We start from the raw sequence: 27649 nt of genomic DNA, 5'->3' as shown, positions 1-27649 counted from the left end.
TGAGAAAAACAAATGCTTATTTTGCTAGATTTTTGAAATCCTATTTTTTGGAAGTGATAAAAAATTTGGAAAAACAGCTGGAAAAATGTATAGAGCTGACAGGAGATTATGTTAAAAAATTAAAAAAAAATATATTGAACGATCCTTATACCTTAGACACTAATAGAAAAAAAATTGAGTTATTTCAATTGAGATTTTCGAATGTAGCAAGTGAGTAAAACGATCCCTTTGTTATCAATGATAAATTTGTCGACAATCCCATGAATAAAAAAAGACATTTTACACACGTGTGATATACAAAATTTTTTCTACTACTGAAAAATCAAAAATATCAAATTACTATACGCGCTTGTGCGTAAAAACATTACTTTAAGTCAAAATTTTCTTTGACAAATTATAAATTAAATTTCAAATAAATGTTAAATAATTTTTTACGCACTGAAACTTTATAAAGCCCGGGAATTGAGTAAAGTGAGTACTATGCACGGTAGTAGAAAACCTAATTTTTTGGATGGTTCAGGTACTAGAATAGAAATAAAAAAGTAATACTACACTCGCCGGCACAAAATTCCGCCAGCCTGAAATATTGGCCAAGTTTGATGTTTTATACATTTTTTATTTTTTATCAGATTCTCACGATTTTGCCATCAGTTTTTAGCTACATTTCCAAATCCAAAAGTGTCACTATACAAAATATTTGCAAAATGTACTTTTTACAGTAAAACTCTTCCGAACCACACCGGCTACAATGTCTTGAATATCTTGAATAATTACATTAGAAACCTCTGGATGGCGCAAGTGTCATTATGGCTTACGCAATATTAATACGCTCGTAGCGGGCAATAGTGAAATTTTTTGTTTAGTGATGGTTTAGCCAAACCCAAACTGAAATATATTACTATAAACTTCATACAGTTGTTCGGCGCGTCGTTCAACACGTCAAAATCGTAAAAGTTTTCAATTAAATAAACTTTACACAGAAAGATTAAAATTATTCGATCGAAAAAACAAGACGTCAAAAGTCTTATTGAAAATTTCTTAATACTTCAATGCTATGTATGCTATGTACACTCCTTTGATAATAATATTTTGTAATGATAATTACCCACTATATTTAATTTACCGAACGAAAATATTTTGTTTTTTACTGTCCATATTTAAAGTTGTGTTTATGTTGTATTTACCAAGTTTTTGAATATTTTGTTTTAGGAATTAATTTTTTGTTTTTGCAGTTGTTTTTATAGCCATTAATTTGGCCTTAGTGCCATTTCTGTATCAGTGATGTAAACTTTTATTGGCACAGTGTAAATTTAACCGTAGTTTAAAATTTAAACGTAAACGACAGCTATGCCATGAATTTGAATGGAAAATAACAGTGATGGTTTAAATTTTAAGCTATGGTTAAGTTCGCGGTGCATAAGTTAGTAGTTAAGATAAAAAATATTTTTTAGAAGTACCTAACTACATAATTTTTTGTTCAAGCAGTTGTGTGTAAAAATAAATGTTTCATGTTTCATTTAATATAATAATATTATGCTTTTCTACATATTTCTATTTTTTTTTTAAATTTCATGGTTTGAAAAATTTTGACAAATTCTAAAAATATTGCATATAATAAATGGAAAAGTGACACTATAAATCAAAAAACTAAAAAATAACCAAATAAAAGAATTTATTTTCCATTTCTGTTTAGTAAAATGGTTAAAGCCAAAACATCGTTCACTGTGATAAAAAAATCTTTCATTTATTATCAATATAATCACCGTTATTTGTCTTTCCATTTTGCCGAAAACTTTAAATTGCTCTCCTGAAAAATTTACATTTTTCGTATAGTGACACTTTTGGATTACATGTGCGATTTGTTGTGATTTTTTAAAATCATTTTGTAAAGTAGCATTTTTCGATTAGGCTTTATTATACAGGAGTAAAACAAGCTGTTGTTTTTTCTTTTTTTTAAGGTGGATAATTCTGTTTACATACTATTCCTTGTAATCATTGATGTATTCTATACATTTCGATTTTTGATTTATTCCATTATCTCATTTCTGCTGCGAGCTGCAAATTTTTTATTAAACCGCTGATTTGAAGCGTATTTTTATTAGGAGAAACAAACACTAAGTATATCATAAAGTTAATTTAAAAAAAACAATTTTAATAGCGTGTATTTCCTCCTCTCGCAGCAATAACAGCTTGCAGTCTTCGCGGCATCGAAAGAATAAGGTTCCTTATTCTTTCTTGAGGAATAGCCTCATATTCTTCGATCAGCGCTAGTCGTAAGTCTTGCAAGGTTTGTGGTTGTACAGGACGACGACGAACGGCCCTTTTAAGTTGATCCCAAAGATGTTCTATTGGGTTGAGATCCGGGCTACATGCGGGCCATTCCAATCTTGGGAGTCCAACTTCATCCAGATATTCGCTCACTACATGTGCAACGTGAGGTCTAGCATTATCATGCATTAATGTAAATTGGTTCCCAATGAATAGAGCAAATGGGACAACAACTTCTTGAAGGATTTCCTCAATGTAACGGTGGGCGGTTAGAGCTCCATTTTCAATAAATACAAGATTGGTGCGTGCTTCGGTAGAAATACCCGCTCAAATCATAACTGAACCGCCACGATATGAGATTTGTTCTGAAATGGTGCAGTCAGCATATCTTTCATTTCTACGTCTGTATACCCGCTCACGACCATCTGGCGTCCTTAAACAAACCCTGGATTCATCTGTGAATAGTACGTTTGCCCACTGTTCTAGAGTCCACTCAAAATGCGATCTTGCAAACCTCAGTCGGTATTGTCGAAGCCGAGGAAGTAATTGTGGACATCTTGCTGGTCTTCGTGAATAAAGTCCAGCTTCTGCTAATCTTCTACGTATCGTTCTTTCACTTACACTTACTCCATGAATTATTCGCAAGTCATTTTTTAGACACACAGCAGTAGATCTTCGATCTCTTAAAGAACTAATGGTGACAAAGTGATCATCAGCTGCAGTGGTCATTCTCCTTCTGCCAGAGCCTTGTCGTCTACTAAAAATTCCCATCTGTAAATACCTATTCCAGGCATCTCGAACTGTAGACCGCGGAAATAATCGAAAAATGCTACTTTACAAAATGATTTTAAAAAATCACAACAAATGTATCTAAAAACTGATAGCAAAATCGTGAGAATCTGATAAAAAATAAAAAATTTATATAACATCAAACTTGGCCAATATTTCAGGGTGGCGGAATTTTGTGCCGGCGAGTATAGAATAGAAAGTTAGACTACGGTTTTTTTTAGGTATCTTTAATAACATGTTTGTTTTTGATTAGATAAGTCGTTTAATGGATCTTCTGCAGTATACAAATAAAAGTTGATAAAAATGGAGAGCTTAATTTTCATTGCATCTTAAAAAATGGCAATAAAATTATGCTTTTTATGTAATGGAATAAAATACGCATTAATCAAATATATTTTTTAGAAGACGGAGAGAGTAGTATAGAAATAAGAACATAAATAAGAAAACATATTTAAAGATAATAAAATTAACAAGAAGAAGTTAGAGCAGAATAACAACAAAAAAAGAGAAAAAATTGACATAAATGACAAATAGAGAAAATTGTAGCCAAGTAAGATCCTGAAAAAATAAAAGGTCTGGAAGACTCTTAAGCTTTAACATGTAATTAAGAAAACATAAAAATAACATTATTTACATTGTAGAAGAACATAAATAAATTAACTACTATATCAATAACGTAAAGACGACATTTGAGACTATGAAAAACATGTTATTAAATCAAACTTATGATTTCTAAAGTTTGAATATTTATCCTATCTAATATCTTTTTAGCGTGAGATGTTTAAAATTACAATATCTAGTAAGTACTTCTTGATAATAATATTTGCATAAAGGCTTGATAAACTCTCTTCAAACAATATGAAAACAAGTTTGGGTAAATGACAGCTGAAAGTGTTTAACAAGTAAACTGGTAGTTATCAAAGTTTTAATAGGACACTTGTTATTTCCACGATATTTGCATGTGTTACACATTATGGAAATATGACTATACGCAAGCCGCTTAAATTTGAAATTGCTATAGTTACTACACATTTAGTTAGGGATATTACGGGATTACATGGTTTCATTGCATTTTCTGACTTTTAGCTGGGTTTCCCATTACTTTCGTAAAAACCTATCTGATTCTTTTTTTTTTGAATAATTATTAGATTTTTCAAATAACTTTTACGTTTACCTAATTTGATTTAACTTAAATACCTTTTTTAATTTTTGTAGTTGCTAACCTGAAACTATGATAAGCTAAACCAATGGCAAATAGTTTTCTTATACCACGATTACACAACTTCTCAGCGTATATTTTGTGTGTATGCGTGCCACATCGGGTATCTTTCTTTGAATGCAAAATTTAATTTAATTTAAAATGTTGATATGAATGATGATACCTTGAATAGTTTTATGAGGGAAAAGAAGAAATATTGTTTAATTTTTTAAACAGCAAACTTCTTCGAAGATAATTTAAAGCAAAAATTAGATAAAATAAAATGGTTTTAATGAAAACCATTTATAACAAATAATTTCCAAAACAGCTGATTTTTTTTGAATTAGATATGAAAGCCTTAATATCATGCATACTTACCAATTTCTTCCAGTATAGTTTTCACAATAGTTAATATAATTATCTTTTCATCTGGTAAGGAAATAAAAATAAAGAAACGTGCTTCTTATAACTGTATATTATAGTATATTATAATAATCTTAATTGGTAAATTACCTATAACATACTGTGACTAAAAGCTATGAACAATATACAAATGGATAATTTGTAAATATTTATTTATTTTGTCACATGCTAAAGCTATTGATTTTTTTTTGATCCCCAGTTCTCTCGATGAGAGTTGAAGAGAAAAATTTTATGATAATTTAGTCCTATATATAAAATATTTAAGAAAAGAATAAACAGAATAAAATACTTAAGTGTAAAAAATTTTTAGTAGTAAAATGTGTAAATAATGTTTCTTATTGCTTCAGCAAATCATTATTTTTAATAACAATCATATATTCCAATTCATTCTGTTTATTTTTGCTATTATATACAATGGTGGCTAATCAAAATATGTACTGAGAAAAGATCTCCGATGTGGAAAGATCTGGCAACTGACTAGTTTCCTGTTTTTCAGTACTTTTTGATTATGCCACCCTGTATACTAACCTGCGTATTTAAAAACATTTCAAATAATAAACACGCAAAAATGACAAAATAATCTTTATCTTATATAATATAATATAACGCAAGTATAAATTTAATATTTAATTAACTTACAGGCTATATATATTATTTTGTGATATCCTAAATTTAATCAAATTTTTCAATTTTATTCAACCAAGTATTTTATATGAAAGTTAAATAGTTAGAGAGTTAAGAGCAGTAAAATTCGTATTATTTGCCAGCTTAATATAAAAGTTATGAAAAAGAAATTGAAAAGAATTGCTGGACTATGCCTGCACGTGTCGCTCGGATTTAAAAGTAATCTAGAACTTTTAACTACCTTATGATATTTGAATACGATTTAAATTAGGACCAGTCTAATACAAAAAATCACAAAGAATGTCTGGTATTAATGTCTTTGTAATTCTAGTATTATATCCGGTTTATCGCCTTTTGGTATCGAGAACATCATCAAAAAAGCGATCATGAAAACTAAAAAAATGTCCAAAACTGATCAATCTGCTCAACAAAGGCTGATCAAGTGGTCTGCTGATACTTCTTCTACTGTTACCAATATTGTATTTATACTGAACTATTTATCATTTAAATAAGCGACGTAAATTCATCGCTAAAAATCTCCAAAATGGATACTTTATAAAATTGTAAGAATGCATCATGGCATATACTTATGATATACGTGTAAAATATATAATATTTTTTTTTTACGACTATGATCTTTCACATTACAGAAAATTTTGCTTTAAATAACAAAATGAACTATTTTCCAGAATATTTCATAACTAAAGAAAGCACAAGCTAAAGTATGGATCGTACTTTCTGGTACGTGTTTCTACTTATTACCGTCTTTAAGGCAACCAGTAAAAAAAATATACAAGGGATTACAAGAAGAGGTAAACAACTACTTTATGACAGCTAGTTATGGCGTTAGATCGGAAACAGTTCAAGTGATATATTGTATTACCTGCTTGTTTTCTAGTGGCGTGCCGTCATGGCCAACTGATTAGAAATATGTAATATTCTTTCGATAGAAAAATATTAAATTACAAATATTATTATTTTTCAGAATAGGTATTCTTGTACATAGTTATATTATTTTCAATGCTTATAATAAAATGATAAAAATAGGTTTTCATTTTAAAAGTCACTTTAGTCAGTTTATTAAATTTTATTCATATTCTTTTTTTTTACCACCGTGTATTAATAATTATGGAAATTTCCTCTAAATTTTATTAAAATTGGTTCAAAGGAATCCGTAAGCGGTAAAAAGGAACCCGACTAAAATAAATTATAAAGGTTACAAAAAATTCCAAACGTTTTTTTACATAAAGACTTAAATATATAAACAGTAAGACGAAGATCTCGGATATTGTTTACCAAAAGTATCTAGATTCTAATGTAGAATTTCAAAATGTAATAATGTATAAGGACTTCTGTTTAAAATAAGGACGTAGACATCTACTTCCGGTATAAGCGAAAAAGGTTCCATCTTGAAAATATTTTAGACAAGTTGCCCCTATAGATTTTATTATAATGGTAAATTTTCAGATTTTTGTTAATTATAGTTGTTCCACAAACGATCGATGCAGTTCCTAAAGACTCACCTCGTACAACACAAAATTATGTTTATAAATACATAAAGAAGGTTACAATGTAGAAGATATCTATAATTATTAGAGACACATATTACAGACACTTATATTAAATATAGCTAAGATAATTGGAAAGTGCGCTAAAAATAACCTTAAATTTTTAATCAATTTTAGCGTTCTATCCAATAACCAGAACGAATTTCATGAAAATAGATCAACACAAGATGCTATTTTAAACTACGATATTATCGATAAATTAAAGCCCTTAATATAAATGCAGACTGAAATACAAAAGACGTTTATTTGCCAAAGAAAAAAAATACAAAATGTTAATTACTTAATTATAATGTTAATTTCCCAGCAAATAGGTAGATGTTCGTATTGCATATGCAAGGAATAATTGAGATTTTATGCTGATGATACTGCATTTTTTTATAAAGGAAAATTATGGAACACCCTTAAACAGTTAGCAGAACAAAACCTTCTTGTGGTCATTAATTGGTTTAAATTAACCGTCCCTTAATATAACCAAAGCAAAATATATACAAGTTTTGCTTAATATTCATCATACATATATAATTTATTATATTTAATAAATTAATAATACTAAATTATCATAATTAATTAATTAGTTGAACGTACTAAGGCATGCATCGCAGGAGGCACCAGCTATCCGTGAAATACTCGGGTCAAGGTATATGATTCATGAATGCTCCCTTAGTATGGATGCTTATTTTTTCCTTTCGAAAAATAGAGATAATGATCCCACAAAAAGGTTTCTCCATTACCTTGGCGATTACCGGGTCAAAAGGAATCGGACTCCAGTGAAGAGACTGCCTCTGTATGAAAGAAAAAGCAGTTTGCACGACCGCATAATTTTTTAATATTATTGGCGGTATTCCATCAGATTTGATGGCCTTGTTAGTGTTCAAGCCTGTGAGTACTTTTTCAAGAGCTCTGTGACTAAAGACTATCTTTGGCATCGAAGAAGCCTTTTTTCTCAAATTTGATGGTGTTTTGCCTTGTGGGTCTACGGTAGAGTTTAATGCGAACATCTGACCCAGCAAGTCTGCCTTTTTCATTTCGGTCATTGCAATTGAATCATCTTCCCTAGTCCATGGTGGAGTTTTTGACCTATAGAAACCTTGACAAACTGCTTTTGCTATAGACCGAAACAATCTTGTTCAATTGGCAATTGAGACGTTTGTTCTTGACTCTCTCATTATATACTTGCACGCTTTCTTCAAGGTAGCAAATTTAACATGATTTGCAGAGCTTAGGGCCTTGCCGCCATTTGCGATAAGTAGCATTTTTGTTGTTAACTGCCTTGGTGCAACTTTTATCGAACCACGGTTTGCTGACAGAAGGGCTTTTTAAGGTATTCGGAATACAGTGCATCCCAAAAGTTATGTCTAAATTCATTTAAAATTCAGAGGTGTGTTCGAAAAAAAACCCTCGGACCCGTCGATTTTTATTTCAAGATGCGCATTTTTATACGTGAAGTTTGTATATACAGGGTTGCTCAAAAATAAGTTACGATCATCAACTTTATTTTTTCAAATGAAAGCACCTTTTTTTATTTCATCTTTGAATTTCGCGTGGAATTTTACGTATGTTTCATGCATCATGTCCTATACCTAAAGTCAAGAGTTATCGAAAAAAAGACGTATTCATGTAACAAATAAACAAAAACAAAAATTAAGTTAAATGTTCAAAATGGTTGCCATTCACGGCTTGACAATATTCAAGGCGATCAATAAAGTCTCGTTGCATATTTTCAATCATTTCCAGAGTTATGGCGCGCACTTCTCTGCGAATTCTCTCTTTCAAGTTGTCTAGATTATTTGGCTTATTAACACATACCTTCGACTTGAGGTATCCCCACAAAAAAAAGTCCATTGGTGTTAAGTCAGGCGACCTAGCAGGCCATTCGATGGGTCTTCTCCTTCCTATCCACCGATTGGGAAAGGTTTCATCCAAAAATGTACGCACAGTGGCAGCATAGTGCGGAGGAGCGCCATCTTGCTGGAAAATTAGTTCTTCGTCAGGATAGTCTGGGTCCAATGGATTTGGAAATAAAGCTAGTCATGCTGGCACTAATTCAAAATGGAGAAAATCGAGATACACTTGTCCCGTTAAAGTCTGTTCAAAGAAAAAGGGACCTATTACTCTTCCGCGCACTATTTCACACCACACATTTAGTTTTTGAGGGTACTGGGTGTTTACCTCCAATATACAATGCGGATTTTCTATTGCCCAATATCGACAATTTTGTCTGTTCACACTACCATTCAAACAGAACGTGGCTTCATCGGAAAAAAATAATATTTGTTACTAAATTATTATTTAGATAGCACATGTTTTGTAAGCGTTCACAAAACTCATTTCGCCTATCGTCATCAAATAACTCTTGCACAGGAATAACTTTGTAGGGGTGATATTTGTCCTTTTTAACTATTCGGTGAACTATAGATTTCGGCATGCGTAAATTTGTCCTAATCTGCGACAGAGGAGTGCATGGATTTTCTTCCAAAGAAAGCAAAACGTCAAGTTGTTCATTTTCATCTCGAGCAGGACAACAAGATTTCGGCAAAATGACCGAATTCTCTAAATTTAGACACTATTCTACTCACCACCTTTTGACATATCGGAGGACGATCAGGATGGATTTCATTGAATAATTGAGCAGCTTCTCTTTGAGTATGTGTTCTATCACCAAACCCAACCATGCACAGAATTTCTATTTTTTCTCGTTCCGTTAACTTTACCATTGTGAAAACCGCAACTTTGCTCGTACACTTCACACTTGACAATATTTGTTCAATATCTGAAACTATCATACAGTTTCTATGAAAATACACGGTTACCAGCCAACAATAAAAAAACACGAATGAATGGATATTGCTCTGTATAAAAATTCTCAGAGATAAGGTGACTCGTAAGGTGAACTTCAATAATAATGTTTGGTCGTCTTTTTTTCGATAACTGTTGACTTTAGGTATAGGACATGATGCATGAAACATACGTAGAATTCAAAAATGAAATAAAAAAAGGTGCTTTCATTTGAAAAAAATAAGTTGATGGTCATAATTTATTTTTGAGCAACCCTGTATATACAAACTTCACGTACAAAAATGCGCAACTTGAAATAAAAATCGACGGGTCCGAGCATTTTTTTTTCGAACACACCCCTGAATTTTAAAAGAATTTAGACATAACTTTTGGGATGCACTGTATAAGCAATCCATTCCTGCCAAAATCACTTTTGAAAAAGATCATTGGTCCTGAAACAGACACCATTCCATCGAAACGAAGAGACGGACTGTTTTAAATTTCTCCAGTTGGATGATCTTTAATACCAAACGCTACGCGGTAGGCGTGGATCTTGAGTTTTCATTTTTAGTTCACATGTTGTGGTTATTGATAATGTTCCTAGTGGTGCAAGTACGGTAATGTTGTATGATTCAGGATTCGTTGCGAGAAACAAATCCAGGAGTCTCTCTGTCTATCAGGGATTCTTCTTGGTTTCCATATAAGACATTAGGTCGTGACTAATAGCAAAGTCCTCTATATGGCACCCCTCATCATCAGTTCTATTAGAACATATTAACCAGTTAGCATTGTGGACGTTAAAGTCTCCCGCAATAACAATTTCTAGCAGCAATTGGATAGTGTGGTGAAGCGTAGAAGATTGGTGAAAAGCCTTCCGTAGTGTGTATTGCTGGGTGGTCTATAGAGGAAGCAGAAATACTTTCTGAATCTTTTGGTTGTTATTTTGAACCACATAACATCAAACTCAGGGGGTTCCAGAACTTTTTCCCGGAATTAAAATAGAGAGAGACATGTTATTTACCGCAACATACAACAACTTTTCAACATTAATTAGATCGTTTGTGAATTTGAGTCAACGCCAACGCCAAAGGAATAAATGCACCTAACTTTCATGGAAACCGCTACACTGATATGAATTTAGAATTTTAATCAATTGAACCGAACAAGGATACGAAAAATTATAACAGTTATTGCCGGCCTCGGCAGTGCAGTAGGTATAAACCTGTCTAGCAGTCGTGTGGCCCTAGATTCGAGTCCCAGACTTGGAGTGGTCGTTTGTGAGTGTCCGATTTAGCTTAGATAAAAATACAAACGTTGTTGTTTTCTATCTGAACAAATTAAGATAAACAAAGATTTTTTAAATTTTCTCGAAAATGAATTGACCGATTTAAAAAAATCAAACATCAAAATGAAAGACTTCGAAAGACCTTTTAAACAAGCTATTACTCGATACCCCTTGCCGTTTAAAATTTTAAGGGGGATGACCCTGGGAGGGGCAGAGGGTGGAAGGGGGTGAAGTAATTTTAGGTTAACAAGTTCTCTGCCTTGACAAACCTTTTGACGTATTTCGGCGTTTTTTTTTAAACGGTGGTTTTCGATAAATCCGTGATGGGAAGTTTTCAAATGAACACCCTGTATATAATCATATGTTCATTATTATCGTAAATACGTTAGTTATTCTCCTACTTTTTATACTATTCCGCTTGTATTTTGGAGCTCAAGTTAATTCGTTTAGTTTCTTTAGGGTTTTACTTACGTTTAGTTTATTATTGTCACTTATAGTTTCTAGTTTTTGATAGTTCATTTTATTTGAGTCTAATTTGGCTCCCATTTAGGTTATTTAGGTTATAATTTTTTAAATCCTTTTAGTTTTATTTTTCTAGAATTTGTATACTTGATTGCTTTGACTGTCTGAATGTAGAAAATTCTAAAAATTTTCAAATTGGTCCATAAGTCTTTAAAAGGGATCGCGTTTCGTGACATTTAATTCAGTTTTGTTGTTTACCTTAGAATAAATTGAAAGATAGTCAAAGCCAGTCAATAAAAGAAGAGTGTGTTATAAAAGAAGAGCTTACATAAAAGTGTATTATTAGAGTCAATGTGTTCCAAAAAGAAGTGTGTTTTTGATTTACGTTACAATATATTTCCATTTCCATTATATTCAGTATATGTTTTCTTAGGGTATTAAGTATCCCTACGATTGTCTCATTACTTTGATCTTGGATAATTAGATTTAATAACTAATTTCTTGTTAGAATTTCAACCATTATTAATGTCGTGGAAGACCTTTTGTCTTCATATTTGATTCTTTAGTCCACTGTACTGGATAGCCACGTATCAAGGAATGCCAAATACAGGCATATCCACTATTCTTTAGATCCACATCTTCCTAGGAGGTCTACCTTTGATTTCCTGTCATGCCTTGGCACCCAAGCGACGTCATACTATAAACTACAGTATTATCAGTTTGATTTATCTATTTTAGGGGCAATCGTATATAATAATAATTATTCTGGGATTTCTAAAAATAAAATGAAACGTATTTAACTGAACTAATAAAAACGTCCTCATAAATAAAACAAAATGAGCGTATTAGTTATTCCTGATAATACTAAATAAATTTTAATGTTAGTTGATGCCATTGATCTTATCTAAGTATATCAGAGGGTTCGTTATAATGTGTATGATTTATAATTATTTTTTTGATTTTTTCAGTTTATTATTTAGGATATCACATACGTAGGTAGTTCAATTAGGCATTAAGAATATAATGTATTAAATACAGTCTTACGTTGAACCTAAAGGTTTATAAAACTTTTCATACCCTAAAAATACTTAAATGAATTAAAAAGTCTTTACATAATAATCATAAATATTCAACTGAATAATACAATTTTTAATCTTGCTGTTTTTTTTTCGAATAATAATTTTACAAATATTTATTGAATTAAAAAAAAAGATTTGTATTACACTCTAAAAGTTTAATAAACCCTTAATGTTTCATCATTATTGTTATTTTTCCATCTAGTTTGTCATGTCACCATCTCAGCCCCATCGCAGTGGTTGTCCTAGTATTCGACTTCTCGTTTGCGTACTAAAAATATATAACGTGATTTTTGTTATTATAAAATATTATTGTTTTTAATAAAATATTTGCATATACATGTTTTGGAATTGTTTCAAAAAATTATTAACATCATATTATCCAGGGTGTCAAAAATAAGTTATTTATTCGTCAAAAGAAATTGACGCACCAAAAATCATCTAAAAGAGTTTATTATGATTGTTATTAGAAAAAAATTTGACAAATCCATTATTGGTATAAGAAAATATAGTTTTTTCTAAAAAGTCTCATTTGAATGATTTCTAAAGACTCCTTAAAAGTATCGGTTATACGAGGGCGGCCCGATAAGTTAGCTAGCCTTCAAAAGAAAAATGAAGAGTTTTTGAAAAACAACGATTTATTTATCAACATAGTTTCCTTTTGGCTTGATACACTTGCACTTTGGCACGACCAATGATTCGACTTTTTTAATCCATGGAAGCGATAACCACCTTATTTGATATCATTGAAATCTGGAGAATATGGTGGATGGGGCAACAGTACATCAGTTCATCTAATTTGGCCATGGCGATGGCAGAGATGTTAGCCTTAGTGCAAGAACACGTTTTTCTTCGTCAAATATTAATGTGTTTCTGCAACTCGGCGTCAAATCAACCCCATGATTCGTCACGGTAAAGCCCTCTGACCATTTGCTTCAGTCTTTACCTTAGAGAAGCGAAAGACTAGAATTATAGTATATAACAACTTTGTTTGAGTTCAACATGTGCACAGGGGCAAGGGGGTGTTTTGTTTACAAGCATATTAATCGATTCTCTGTTGTCAAGTTTACACGCATTTTGAAAAGAGGAAATTTTCAGCTATATATCAACACATATCATAATGTTAATTTAACTTATTGATGTTAGATTTTGGATTAAAATTAAAAAATAGAAATGGATATGTTATTCTAAGCGCAAAAATGACACCTTCAAAGCAGAAATTATTAACACTCTTATCCTTAAAACCGCTTTTAAAAAATTTGAAATGGCAAAACCACAGGCAAAAGCTGATGTCATCTTGGGAAATATCATCTTCGGAATGTCACAAACGACTTGACATTTGGCATTTCTGAATTTCTCAGTTTTTTCTTAAGTTTTTGGTTGAAAAAGAAAAAAGGTTAAGTCATTTCAGTGTTTTTGTGAATTGATGCGATAGTAAACACTTGTGCCATTTGTGCCGCACCATGGGAAAAAAAGAGGATTTAAGCCGATCTTTTCACAAGTAAATACCGATATTGTCATAACATCATATGAGGGGTCTAGTTCCAAAGTGAGCAATCTCCATTTTAGAAAAAAATTAGTTAGATGTCGCTTCGGATTCAATTTTCAGCCGTACATACAAACATAAAATTATTTTGTGCCAAAACGGGCTATATCCTACCTACTTTTAACTTTAGAAATCGGATTTAGTTCCAAAGTGAGCAATCTCCTATAATATAATAAAATCAAACCAAATAAACTTCAGAAAAAATAGTTAAAACAAAACGTTCAATCTCCAAGGCATTATAAATACAAAACATTAGTTAATTTGCAAAGTGTACAAAATCCATTTCGCGCCATTTACATCGATTCTTGACAGGTTACATCCTGAAATAATTTACTTGTTTTTATTTTTGTTGTCATTACTCTGATGTTCGTTGAACGGTGCACGTGTATTATTACCAAGCTACCACGATTTAATTGTTTCAACTTTTTAAACTATTTTTAAATAATGGAAGTTAATGTTACTCCGATACGAGATGAACAAAAAGCTCGAAAAAAATCGCGAGATTTTGCTAAGTGGAAGAAAAATATAGAAAAAACTATAAGGTAAAGTTAAACTGATTATAAACATCTTATGTAGATTCTATTGCATATTATTTTTTGTGTAGATAATTATAGTCCATACTTTCTTTCGATTTACCCAACATGTGGCCATAAAACTGGTGCATTTCAGTGCAGTTTACTTACAATGATGGAAATCAAAAAATTTCATGCAAGGTTTTACCATGTAAAAGAAAAAAAATTTTAAGATAATTTTATTTTAAAGTATTGTAAAACAGTGCCGATAAAGAGAAGACCAAAAAATTTGAAACACAAAAAAAAGCTTTTTCAAACAAACTTTTTCGTTATTAGTCAACAAAAAAGATTAGTTCCTGTATGTAAAAATGTAAATACCTATATGTAGAACTTCATTTTTCAGTTAGGTTTTACACTTTTTGAAATAAAAGTTATATTTTTAAACTCAGAATTTTATTTCATACCGTACAATCTCCATAAGATTTATTATCAAAAGGTACAATTTCCAGTACTAACTTTCAAAATGTACTTTATCCAAATATTTTTTGATAATATTTCTATAAATAAGTTTATTTGTTTAAATTAAAAAGTATAGGTACATAACTTTCCCACTATCAACTCTATATATCACAATATTCCAATAATTAAAAAATATCTTGAAGACAAAATGAGAGGTTTTTCTTTATTCCTGAAAAATTAATAAACATGGAGATTGAACACTATGGAATTAGACCCCTCATATCAAGGTACAACCGTGGTCATAAACGTATAATAATAAAAACTTATTAAGAAATCTATAATAAATATAATATATTTAATTTCCATAAAATTGCTTTTTATTAGATAAGTAACTTTACTCTAATGAAGTACATTAAAAAAACGCACAAAAAGTTCATAAACGGTACTATTGTTTAAAATTTAGAGCATAATCTATTAATAGTAAATTAATATCATGTAAATGTTTTTTGATGACGTCACTGGTAAAGATTGCTTATGTCGGTGGAATCAACAATAGCTACGTTGACAACGCGCGGATCTATTAGGTCCATGGAACAAATGAAAAGGTTGTACTAAATAAAAATGACTATTTTTATTTAGTACAATCCTGTTTACAAGGGTTGATTTTGAGGGTTCAATTAGTGCAGGGTTATCTCTAGGATCAAAATGTCAGTTGAAGGAAGCTTAGACGAAGAATTATAGGATATAACCTCTAAATCTTTCAAAGTGTTATTGTTGTTTAAGAATAATAAAAATAAACAATTTTTTTTTAAGGCTTACGCTTATCCTTCTCTTCTTCTTATTCTTTATTTTTGTGTACAAAAATAAAAACCTCCTAAGCTAACATCCAATAAAATCTCAAACTTGTCATTTTGGTACTTCAAAATAGGTCCTAGCTGTTTACACCGAAAAAAATAAATTTAATCTACCCTGTTTGGGAAGCATCAAATTGGTGTATCAGATTTGAGTGCGCTGCCATTTACACCGAAAAAATATACGTCATTTGATCCACGTATTAAATATTTGGTACAGTATACGTGTGTATACTTGTATACGTGTTGTAAACGTAGCTAATGCGATTGAGAGGCGTTGCGATGTTGTTGCCTTTTCCTCTAGGCACCTTCTTCATCTTCTTCGAGGCACGTTCTCTAGGTGAAGTCTATTGTTTTTCGACTATTTCTTGGTCTCTGGTGTGTACTAGTGGATCTATGTTGCATCGACCATCACGAACGCAGAAATAGCACACTGCTCTGAAATAGTCTCACGGTTGCTCTTGTTGCTGGAGGGACCAAACGCAGGTCCATTGTGCGGATAGCATTTCCATACAGGATATGAGCCTTTTGAGATGCCTACTGTCTCAGCTATTTCGCGCAATTGGTCTTTTGTCAATACAAGATCGTGAATTTTTGTCACGATATCCTACATGATAGTTAAACCAATTTTTGACGGTTGCCATCGAAGAAGAAGAGTTACTCTATACAGAATCCAGACGATCTTACATGCTTTTAGACATAAGAATCGAATCCCCAGCAGATATTGCCCTTTTTCCATTTTTCTAAAAACCGCGGCACGTCTGCTTCCACATGCGATCGAAACAAAAATACAAGCCCGATTCAGCTGAAGCCGTCGACAGAGCATGATAGCGGCCATCTACAAGTACCACATGAAGGTAAATTCCTCTTGCAATAGTGGCGCCATCGGGTGGTGAGGCCAAGTACTTATAGAACTGCCCTCATATAATAATATTCTGGTGTTCACGAATAATATTGTATGTATTTTCAATGTGCTGTTGAAGATCTTTCATTGTTTAGCTTAGGGAGCATGCAGGCCAAGAAATAGGTCCATCTATTACGGAATCTATTACCGTATACAGAAACTAATTATTTACACATGTTGATCATTTGGTCAAAAATATGGAGAAGTGTTATGTGTAGAAACCCCATAATCTCTTTTAAATATAAAAGAACATCATTTAGCAATTATGTCACAGAAAATCTAAGCTTCACCGGTCAAGCGAATAAAATTACGGTTCAATAAACGCGTCATTTGGCCTAACCCATCCCAAACATTTAATAATACTTGATACATAACATGAAATATTTTGACAATATACTAATTTTCTACTGCTCAGACATGAGTGCTGTAAAAATGTTATACCTCATTTCATGAAAAATTAAAAAACAGTTATCAGTATATTATCTTTCATACTTAACTATGAGAAACTAAGACTTGAGCTACTGTGGCTCTATTACTCATTTTTGAGTCACCTTCGATTATTCCTAAGACGCCTTCCTTAAGTATTTTATAGTAGTCGTTAGGCATCATGTCGCAAAGTCTATAACTAAATTAGTTATTTTATAAGGGAAACCTTTCTGCATCCAAATAACAATATGTCGTTTTTATAATTTTTTAATATGCAACTTTTATATCTCTAGGTGATTTTTGGTCAACTTCTTTTGACGATTTTTATAAGGTGCTAAATAAATATTTAACTAAATAAGTTATTCACTTTTAAAAAGTTGTTTTTTCTGCCACTTTAAAAAATTATCTAATTTTAATTTTTTTAAATAGAAAACATTTTTACTTAGGAAAATATTTTTTTCCATATATGACTGACAACAGATAGGAGAAAGAGAAAATATGTGGAAATGGAGATGTCACAGAAAGAGGCATTTCATACCTGCATAGTGGTAGAAATTAGATTCGCAAAGAGATGTAAAACGAGAATAAAAAGTAAAGTAAATAAAGCATTTTGTAAGTGTAGTAGTAGGTAAACTAAAGTAAATAACTATTTCTCCTTTTTGCTTTCTCACACCAGCAGTTTAAAAAAAAACACCCTTTTGTTAGTTTTTTTTTGCTATCCAATTTTTTAATATATTAAGAAACTTCTTAATGTTACCTTATTGAATCAAGATTCTTCGAGCTAAGTCCGCTACGAATTGGATTCCTTTCCTTGCCAATCGCGTTCAAGGTGCCCCATCTAGCGAACATTGATAATGCTCGTTTATCAGATGCTGGATATGTCTTTTGTTCTTCATCGTCATCCGTAGTGTCTGTAATAAACGTTAAATACTGGTGTATAGATTTCTTAAGTGTACAATTAACTTTAGGATTGTGTAAGTTTTTAGGGTTAATTCCAATTGAGTTTCAGTTGTTTTAAAAATATCATGATGGAAATTTTTAGAATCATAGAAACGTCAGCCAGTCACCTTTAGGTTCAGTAAAGTCAACTATATAAAGCTATATAAGATATTAATTTTAAAAAATTTAGTAATAATTTAACAGTAGTTTCTGGTGTGCGTGTCTTCCAACAGTAGCAACTTCTTATTCTACTTGCAATTTACCAATTAGTGAATAAGTTTAAATTGAATTTATTCTCTATTCTGATCAAAAACTATTACAGCGACGAAAAAATGCAGCGAACCAGAAAATGTTGCTGCTGTAAGAGCAGTTATAGCGGAAAATGCAAATCATTAATAAATCGATGTTTTCAAGCAGTTAGTCCAGAATGCGTTATACAATTTGCGTTTTTAATAAAGTATTTCGGTTAAGATCTTTAGAAGAATGTGCTAGAGCAATACTGAATATTAAGATTTCTTGGTGCATCTATCTTTCATAATTCAACAAAATAATATAAACATCAAACTGATAAAATTAAAACTTTTATTATAACCCATTTTAACCAACCAAAAATAACCCAATGAATAATCATATAACTTCCTTTTCATAAATAACTATATGATTATATAAATTTTTAAATCGGATCAATTTAAGTTATATCTTTGTTAATACTCGTAAATGAAAACTTTCAAGAGAAGTGGGTGCAGCCCTAATTTCTCTTTAAAAATATGTTTACTGTATTTTTTTAAAGTATGGACCTATAGGACATGTATATCTTTCTGAAAGAAAATTCTAAATATAAGAAATCTTAAATATATTAAACATAAACTTAAAAATATTAACCTCAAAGATTTTTAAATTCGGATCTGAACACCTGCAAATAAACATTGAACTACTGAATATTATTCTTAGGGTTTTTATATTTAAAAAGCAAAGTGGCATATATTTTATGTACGTTTTAGAGGCATTTGAAGACCTGTTTATATTTTATTTATTTCTTGTTTTATTCTAGGAAAATATTGAAATTTTCTGTTCTTTAAATCATTTTATAGGAATTTTAAATCATATTTTCTGGGTTTTTTTTGAGTTATTTTATAGGTCTTTATAGTATTTTACGTCATTTTAATGTAACTAAATGAATTTAATCTATATATGCCATGTTTGGAAGGCGTTATACACTAACTAATATAATGACAGTCATCTGAGAACGTTCTTATTGCTACGATGGCATAAAGTGACTACTTTCGACTACGGTTCGCTTTAAAGTCGGATGATCATTATATTGCAACGTTGGCTTGATACTTTGGACGTCAACTATTTGTTGCAACTTTGTATCAAATATAATTCACATAAGATTTTTATGACAGCCTGTATCCACAACTGCTCACATGCGTCTGGTGCAGTTTATGATATTATATTATCGAACCATTTTTTTAAAACTTGTGTTAAGTTCATAAGAGTTTGTGATTTATCAACCTTGGGTTATTTTCTGGATGTTAAATCATTGGTCTATGTAAACAAATGCCAATAGAAGACTTAAAGACAAACAACAGCTCTGCATTTATTTTTTTCTTAGCCTTCATACATATAAATCTTTAATGATAAAAAGTCCTTTTATTTTTCAAAATCAGCTTATTTTTACGGTGTTTTTATGGTGGTAGATTTTAAGCAATGCATTTAATTTTATTATTTTATTTTTAGGAACGCCCAATATATTATTTTGGGATGTATGAAAAGCTTACATATAGGTCCTAAACTAGAGATTTTCAAAGAAAAAGGGAATCATATTCAGTATGTCGTTCAACATGGGACATTGGGTAAAATCGAGATCATCTAAGTAAATGAGCAATATGTAATAATCTTCTAACTAAAAATGGTTTAAGATGCATTGACCTTATTGGTTTAATCAAAGTTTATAGGATAAACTATTTATTTAATTATATTTTTTTCGTATTTTATCTTTCCGCCTTCTGATCCAAGATACTTTAGAAAATATCATGATTAGACATATTAGACATATTAGACTTTAGACATATCATATTGCTCAAAACTGTCAGCAAGTCTTTATAAGCCTATTTTGGTTGTTGCATTAGCAACGCAATCCTATTTAAAAAGGTAACTTTGGAGATATAATAGTTTATTAGTTTTATTTATTAATAGCTAAGTAATTTTTTTTGCACAAAATAAAACATAAATAATTTCATACTTCATACTTTCTTTAATTAAAAGAGTTTTCTAGTTCATTTTCAGCATGATTTATAGAAAAAAAATATATAAAGGCCATTTTCGAATATGAGACTGAGAATTTTACACAATCTTATATGATTATACTGTATTGCAAGCAATATAGATATTTTAGGAGACATGCTGAAAATAAAACGATATATTTTATCAGTAAAATTAATCAATAAATCAGCTTTCATCATCAATATTCATTATAACATTTACTGCATTTTTTGACATAATTATTTACTATTCAATATTGCACATGTGGGTTGCATAAAATACGGTAATCTATTTCAGTGGTATACGAGGAATCAGGATTTAGATTACTACTTTTGTACTCTTAACAGATCATAAATAAAAAACTAGTGTAATAAAAACAATTACATCAGCTTTTTTGAGCAGTTTTATTAATAGTTTGTTTTTCTGTATTTCATAGCCTGGAGTTATAGAAATATATCTAGAGAATTATATTTATATCTACCTTTAACAAAATCATTGATATATTTATAATACATTATGAGTTTTAAGTAGTAATATTATAGATCTATTTATAATTAATCATCGTAATATGTTTATGATTTCAATTAAATTACGATCAATCTTGATGATGACACAAAATGATGCTGAAATATTTGTTTTGAAATATGTACAAAAACGATTATTATGGGTAAACTTGTCCTGAAAAAAGTTGATATGCTTATTATCATTTGCTCTGAAGAATCCAAATAGTTCATTGACATTTGAAAGATCCATTAACTAATAACTAAACATAACCATTAACTAAACTATCCAAAACTTTAAAACCAACATAAGAAAAGTTATTGTAAAGGTAGCTTTAATAATGTTATAATTGGAGTGATGAAGATAAGAAAGGGACTATAATAACAAAATATTTACAAATAAACCATAAAATACCTTTTTCGTCACTAATTTCATAAAATGGTAAATCGTCGCTGTCTCTATTAGTTTCTTGCTTGGGTTGGTCCTCTAAGTCATCGATAATATTCGTCAGTCTATTTAACCAAATTGGTTCGTCTATTGGCTCTACTGATCTTGTAGAAACATAGAACACTTGCACTAGTGTTATTAGAAGTAACTGGTGTATCCACATCTGAAAAAAAAACATTTTATTATTTATAATAATAATAATAATAATAATAATAATAATAATAATAATAATAATAATAATAATAATTATTATTATTATTATTATTATAATAATAACAATAATAATAAAAATAATAATGATGACTTTATTCTAATAAAAATTATTGCATAAGGCTAAAATGACAGTTTATTTAACAACTAGAAATTAAATATTGTATCTATAAATAATTTCAATCTTAAATAATCTCTATATGAATTTCGAGACAATTTTGGAATTTTTTTTTAAAACTTTAAGTTTGTAAGTCCTTTTAAATTATCTGGAACCCTGTTATAAAAGCTATACACTTGGTAACTAAATGATCTTTCATAAAGTGTTGTTTTATGCGGTGGTGAGATTAACTGTTTGTACCTTAAATCTAAATAATGAGCATCAAATCTGAATTTAATTTTCTGATACAAATACCTTGGTCACGCATTACAAATTATTTTATTTTATTAATAGCCATCCGATTTCTTTAATCTTTGCAGTTACACCACTATCATATTTTCTTATCGGTTTCGCGGTCGTACAGAGTAGACGTCTATACTCGTAGGAGGCGCCGGTGCTTTTGTTTTGTTTTGATTCGTTTTGATTTAATTTAAATTGTTTTGATCTAGTGTTGCTTACATTAACGTGCTATATTTTCACGGTACAAGTGTTTCCTAAAAAACTAATTAAGTTCCTGCATCAGTAAATGTTTTTGTTTTATAAACAGTTCCTGTTTTGACCAGTGCAGTGTCAGTGTTTCCTGAAGCCGGGCAGTTCAAGCAGTGAAGTGATTAGGACAGCATCAAATTTAGTTAAGGACTTTACGAAAGAAGATTTTTTAATAGTAATGTTAAATGGAATTTGTTCTTCATCTGTTTTAAAAAATTTAATTCAAAATCATGTTGATACAAACACTTTAGTGATGACAAGCCCTTATACTTATTTAAACCATAATGTTATCTATAATAGTAATAAGGCCCTTTATCGTACTTTTCATGCAAATATTATTAATCTGTATGGGATTTTAGAGTCTAATCACGCCAGTAACTTTGGTTCAGACTTCATTATTACATCATTATTACATGCACATATTTTCAAATATTTTAAAATTAATATTTCATCGAATAAATTGTCTTTGAATCATCAAATTAATGAGTCTGAACTGATTACTGATCGTGAATTGAATTCTTCTTTTTTATACACATATCCACGAAGGTTGAATCTCATGTTCATATTCTACTAGTTGAAGATTGAAATTAGCTCTTCGAAAAGCTTAAGTATCTTTATTCTTAATATACAATCCCTAAGAAACAAGATGATCCCTAAGAAACAAGATGGATGAGCTTCATCTTTTGCTGGACACATGTAATTTTCCTGATATTGACTTCTACTTCTGACTGAGCACTGGTTGAGGCCTAGTGAATGTTTTTTAATATCTGATTATGTTCCTATATCAAATTTTTGTCGTCAACAATCTGTACATGGAGGAACCATGATCTTGGCTAGGCAAACAATTGAAACGATTTTTTGTAATATTGATAAGTATGATAATCTTCTGTTAGAGAATGTTTTTGAATTCTCTCTTTCTTTTTGTAAGCGTTTTAATTTATATATTCTTTGCGTTTATAGGCCACCTACAGGAGATATTGCTATGTTTCTGGACAAACTTGATTCTCTTTTATCCCAGTTGTCCCTACACTCTAAGGTTATATTGGCTGGTGACTTTAATATCAAATACACTTATGAAACCCTGCCACGTACTTCTCTTTTAAGTATTTTAAATTCTTACGACTTGAAAATGCACGTTCTTTTTCCCACACGAATAACTTCTTCATCTGCAACTACAATTGACTATTTCTGTACAAATTTTAATGACGTTTTATACACAGTACTCCCATCTGGTATTTCCGACCATACTGTATTATCTTCATCTCATTATATGGGAAGAATTTTCAGCAGGAGAAATTTCAATGCTTTTTCTGCTGCTATAGCTTCGGTTAATTGGAATGCACTTGAAACGGCTTCTGACCCACTTACTTTATTTTTTCAAGTTCTGTGTGATCAATCAGTGCTTTCCCAAAATGAGGCTTAAAACTAAGAAACAAAAACCATGGGTTACAAGAGGCCTTAGAATTTCAGCTATAAACCTCCGTTTTTTGACTAAATTGTGCAAATATACCACAAATGAAAATATCCTTGTATATCATCAGAAATACCGTAGTCTGTACAGAAAGATAATTAAAGCAGCAAAATCTAATTATTATAGGGATCGCTTAAATATGTCATCAAATTAGATCAGTCAGGTTATTAATGATTTAAGACATTGCCATAGAAAAGTATCTGAACCGGAGTTAAGACCTGACATTTTAAACGACTATTATTGTGATATATCTAATATCTTGCTCAAGGGCATTCGTAGTAACATTGATCCCTTACACTATCTTCAACAAGTGTCGGTTGAGCATTCATTTTTCTTTCATCCTGTCGATCTTACCGAAGTAAAAAATGAAATCAAACTCCTAAAAAATCATAAATCATCTGGAGCTGATGGGATATCTTCGAGGTTGTTACTCTTTTTGCCTGATTCAGCCTTAAATGCTTTAGTTTCTGCCATAAGCAATTATTTACATATTGGCATTTTTCCTTCATGTTTAAAAGAGGCAGTGGTTATCCCCCTTCATAAGGGTGGAGATTTGAATCAGCCTTGTAATTTCCGTCCCATTTCTATTTTGTCTACCCTCTCTAAGATAGTTGAAAAACTTGCAAAAAGCAGAATTTTGTCCTTTTTACATCATAATGGCATTTTGTCTGCAAATCAGTTTGGTTTTCAAGCCGGTAAAGGGACTTATGCTACTGTTTTTAGCTTTTTGGAGAGCGTCAATGTGTCCTTGAATTCTGGAGAGTCATCGGCAGCAGTGTTTCGTGATCTATCCAAAGCATTTGACTATGTGGATCATGGAATACTGTTATCTAAGCTCGATAAATATGGTTTTAGGGGCGTAGCGTTGCGATGGCTTGAGTCCTATCTATCAAATCGTACTCAGAAGGTTATAGTGTCTGGGCGTTTGTTTGCTTCTAGATCCCTAAAATGCGGCATTCTCCAGGGTTCAGTGTTGGGACCACTGTTATTTTTACTGTATGTGGATGACTTGAGTTCATTGAAACTGCAGGGCAAGGTGGTTCAGTTTGCTGATGATACCACCATACTATGGAGCCATAAAAATTCTGATTATATTAAGACTTGTATCCTTGAAGACCTTCAGATTTTATCTGGGTGGTGCGCTTCCAACAGGCTCGTATTTAATGTAAAAAAGACGTCTATTATGGGGTTTAAGTGCGATGTTCCAAGTCTTATGTTTGACGAAAATTCCCTCTTGCAGAATAAAGAGTGCTGCAAGTTCCTAGGAATTACCATTGATGGTCGCCTTCCGTTTGAAGATCATATTTTATATTTAGCTGGGAAATTATCTTCTGGATGTTTTGCAGTAAGAATGGCTAAATGAGCTAGGAGGGGTGGTTGCACGTTCAGTGTACTTTTCACTTATTGAATCTCATATTCGGTATGGCTTGCCTTTTTGGGGTTTAACCAATAAGGGGCTACTTAACATTGTCTTTGTTATTAAAAAAAAAAAGCAGTTAGCTACCTGTGCTACCTGTGTTCTGCTAAGTTAAGAGATTCTTGCAAACCCCTCTTGATTTCTGAAAAAATCCTAACTCTTTTTTCACTCTTTATCTTAGAAACAGCTGCTCTTATTCACAAAATTCCCAAACTACCCTCTGACACTGGCCATTTGACTCGTCGTGTAGATGATGTTCCCCTACCTATTCCTACGTCTTCTCTTACCAAAAACTCATTAATTTACATAAGTAAAAAAATTTACAATCATGTTTCTCTATGTGTTAGATATATATCGGATGTTAAGTAATTTAAAAGAGAATTAAAAACGCTTTTATTGGCTAAGGCATATTACAACCTGGATGACTTTTTAAATGATAGGTTTTACCCTTGGACATGTTGGAAAGTTTTTTTTCTCCTTTTTTCTTCTCTAGTTTTGTCAACAAGTTAACCTTTATTTAGTAATTGATTGTTTTATTTAGCTATCTTTAATTCAAGTATGTTCAAAAAGTTTTGTCTTCTGGTGTTTAATTTTGTTCATTGTTTTGTCAATTTTTGAAATTGTATTTTTGTTTTGTTTTTGATTTTTTAGCTTGTAGGATGCTTGTACACAAGATTATTCTTACGTAAAATAGCACATTTTCTTTCTTTCTCTTTCTATACCTCCGATTAAACGAAAAGAGTGGTTTTGTATACGTTGAATACGCATCTCATCCTGTTTTACGAGACAGGAACTATACACTACGTCACAAAGTGCAAATTGCGAAAGAACTAGGCTCTCAGATAATAGAGATTTTATTTTGACATCTAATAATTGACGCTGATTATATATGAGTTTAAGATTTATGCCTAGAAGAAGTATGTTCGAATAAGAAAACCTGAAATTTCTTTGGATTTAGCTCTAAATAATGTTTTTTCAGAAGCACTAGCTTCTACGATTTCCTCGGGTAAAAACGAATAATACATTTGGAAATCATCAGCATAAAGATGAATACATGAGTATTTAAGGCAAGTAACCAGTTGGCAAGTGTATAGGGTGGAAAGAAGAAGTCCAAGAATTGACCCTTGTGAAACCCTGTTAAGAATATGCATTTTACTAGATTCTTGCCCATTGAGCTTTACAGACTGTAGCCGCCCCGCTAGATAACTCCTCATCAAAAGACAAGAATCAACGCTGAATCCCAGGTAATGCAAAATTGCTAAAAATAACTCATGATTAAACATGTCAAATCGTTTGAAGTAATCCAACAAGACGAGCACAGTAAGCTTACCACAATCTGTAGCTTCCAGAATATCGTCTAGATCTCTGCGGAATCTGGACTGTATGGATGGTAATATATCGTATTTGTCAGCATAACTACGTATATAAAAGTTCAAAACCCTCTCTAGGATCTTTGACATGGTTGGCAGAATGCTAATGGACCGAAGGTCTTTGAGTTCGTTAGGATTTGATACTTTTGGAATCGGATATACAGTAATATACAGGAATATACAGTCAATACAGGAATTAACTAAGTGTAAAATTATTGGCAATATATGCGGACAACAGTACCTGTGCATTTTAACTTTAATACCATTAGTACCAATGGCCTCCGATTTTATGGAAAATAATGCTTTTTTAATGTCAGTGATGTCGACTAAAGTGAAGTTAAAGTACCTGCAGTACTTTCTTATTTTGTAAAAATTTAAGGTATCTAAAAAGTTATCAGGGCTTCCGAAAGTAGCCGCATCAATAAAATACTTGTAAATATTTTCCACGTTGTCTAGCATGGCAGGAACAGTATTTTTAGGTTTACAGTACATATTTAATTTTTTAAGTACTTTCCAATTATTTTTAGGATTATCGATCGTTATATTATTCGCAAGATAAGTTTTTTTTTCAGTTTTCACTGTAATTGTAACTTGGTTCCTAAGAAGTTTATATCCCTCCAAGGGATATAAAACAAAAAACAGAAAACCCTTGAAAAGGGTTTTGAAAAGGGTTTTTATAAAGTGCTTTGTTTCTAAGGTATATTAAGTTCTTAATTTCAAAAATAATAAAGCCAGGGAGATTTTTTTTGAGATATATGCTGTTTGACGTATGGTGCTGTGTGTGTGTCAAAGAGATTAGTAAGGTAGGTGTTAAATAATTTAAGTTTATGGTTAATATCGTTGGTGTGAAAAATGCTATGAAATAATTAAGACAAAAGATCATGGTAGAAGTTTTGCTGGTTAAAAGCAGAAAACTTCAGCAGCAGTTTTAGTTCACATTTTATTAATAAGTGATCTGAGATATTAAGAGCAAGATCGACACCGGAGTTTAGTATATAGTCAAGGTTTGAACATAAAGTTAGATCTATTAGAGTAGCATTTGATTGACAATATCTACCTGTTAAAGGCTGCAGAATTGTAAAACTGAAATAAAATTTTGGGTATATATTGAGTCTAAATCCAAATCATTGATATTAAAGTCCCCGAAACAAACAAGATTATCAGATACCAGTAGATCTGGAGAGATATTTAATTCAAATTCATCTAAAAAATCTGCA

The 27649-nt window shown here is 31.1% G+C and overlaps 1 protein-coding gene across 3 annotated transcripts in view; it reads right to left on the bottom strand.

The window, feature by feature from the left end:
• Positions 1 to 11593: 11593 nt before the first annotated feature.
• LOC126743222 (uncharacterized) overlaps positions 11594 to 27649 on the bottom strand; it is a 49755-nt gene continuing 33699 nt past the window's right edge. For 2 of the 3 annotated variants that reach the window (XM_050450213.1, XM_050450210.1), the window contains exons 2-4: positions 21286 to 21481; positions 17924 to 18077; positions 11594 to 12739 (exon numbers count right to left, since the gene is read on the bottom strand). In XM_050450213.1, the coding sequence (XP_050306170.1) occupies positions 12691 to 12739; positions 17924 to 18077; positions 21286 to 21481 (399 nt within the window). In that variant the 3' untranslated portion in view covers positions 11594 to 12690. Of the gene's footprint in view, positions 12740 to 17923; positions 18078 to 21285; positions 21482 to 21940; positions 22068 to 27649 lie in introns of those variants that run through there. The other variant, XM_050450212.1, reaches the window with a different exon arrangement.

Source organism: Anthonomus grandis, chromosome 12 (genome assembly GCF_022605725.1).
Source record: "Anthonomus grandis grandis chromosome 12, icAntGran1.3, whole genome shotgun sequence".
Taxonomy (NCBI): domain Eukaryota; kingdom Metazoa; phylum Arthropoda; class Insecta; order Coleoptera; family Curculionidae; genus Anthonomus; species Anthonomus grandis.
This window is presented reverse-complemented; position numbering and strand designations above follow the sequence as displayed.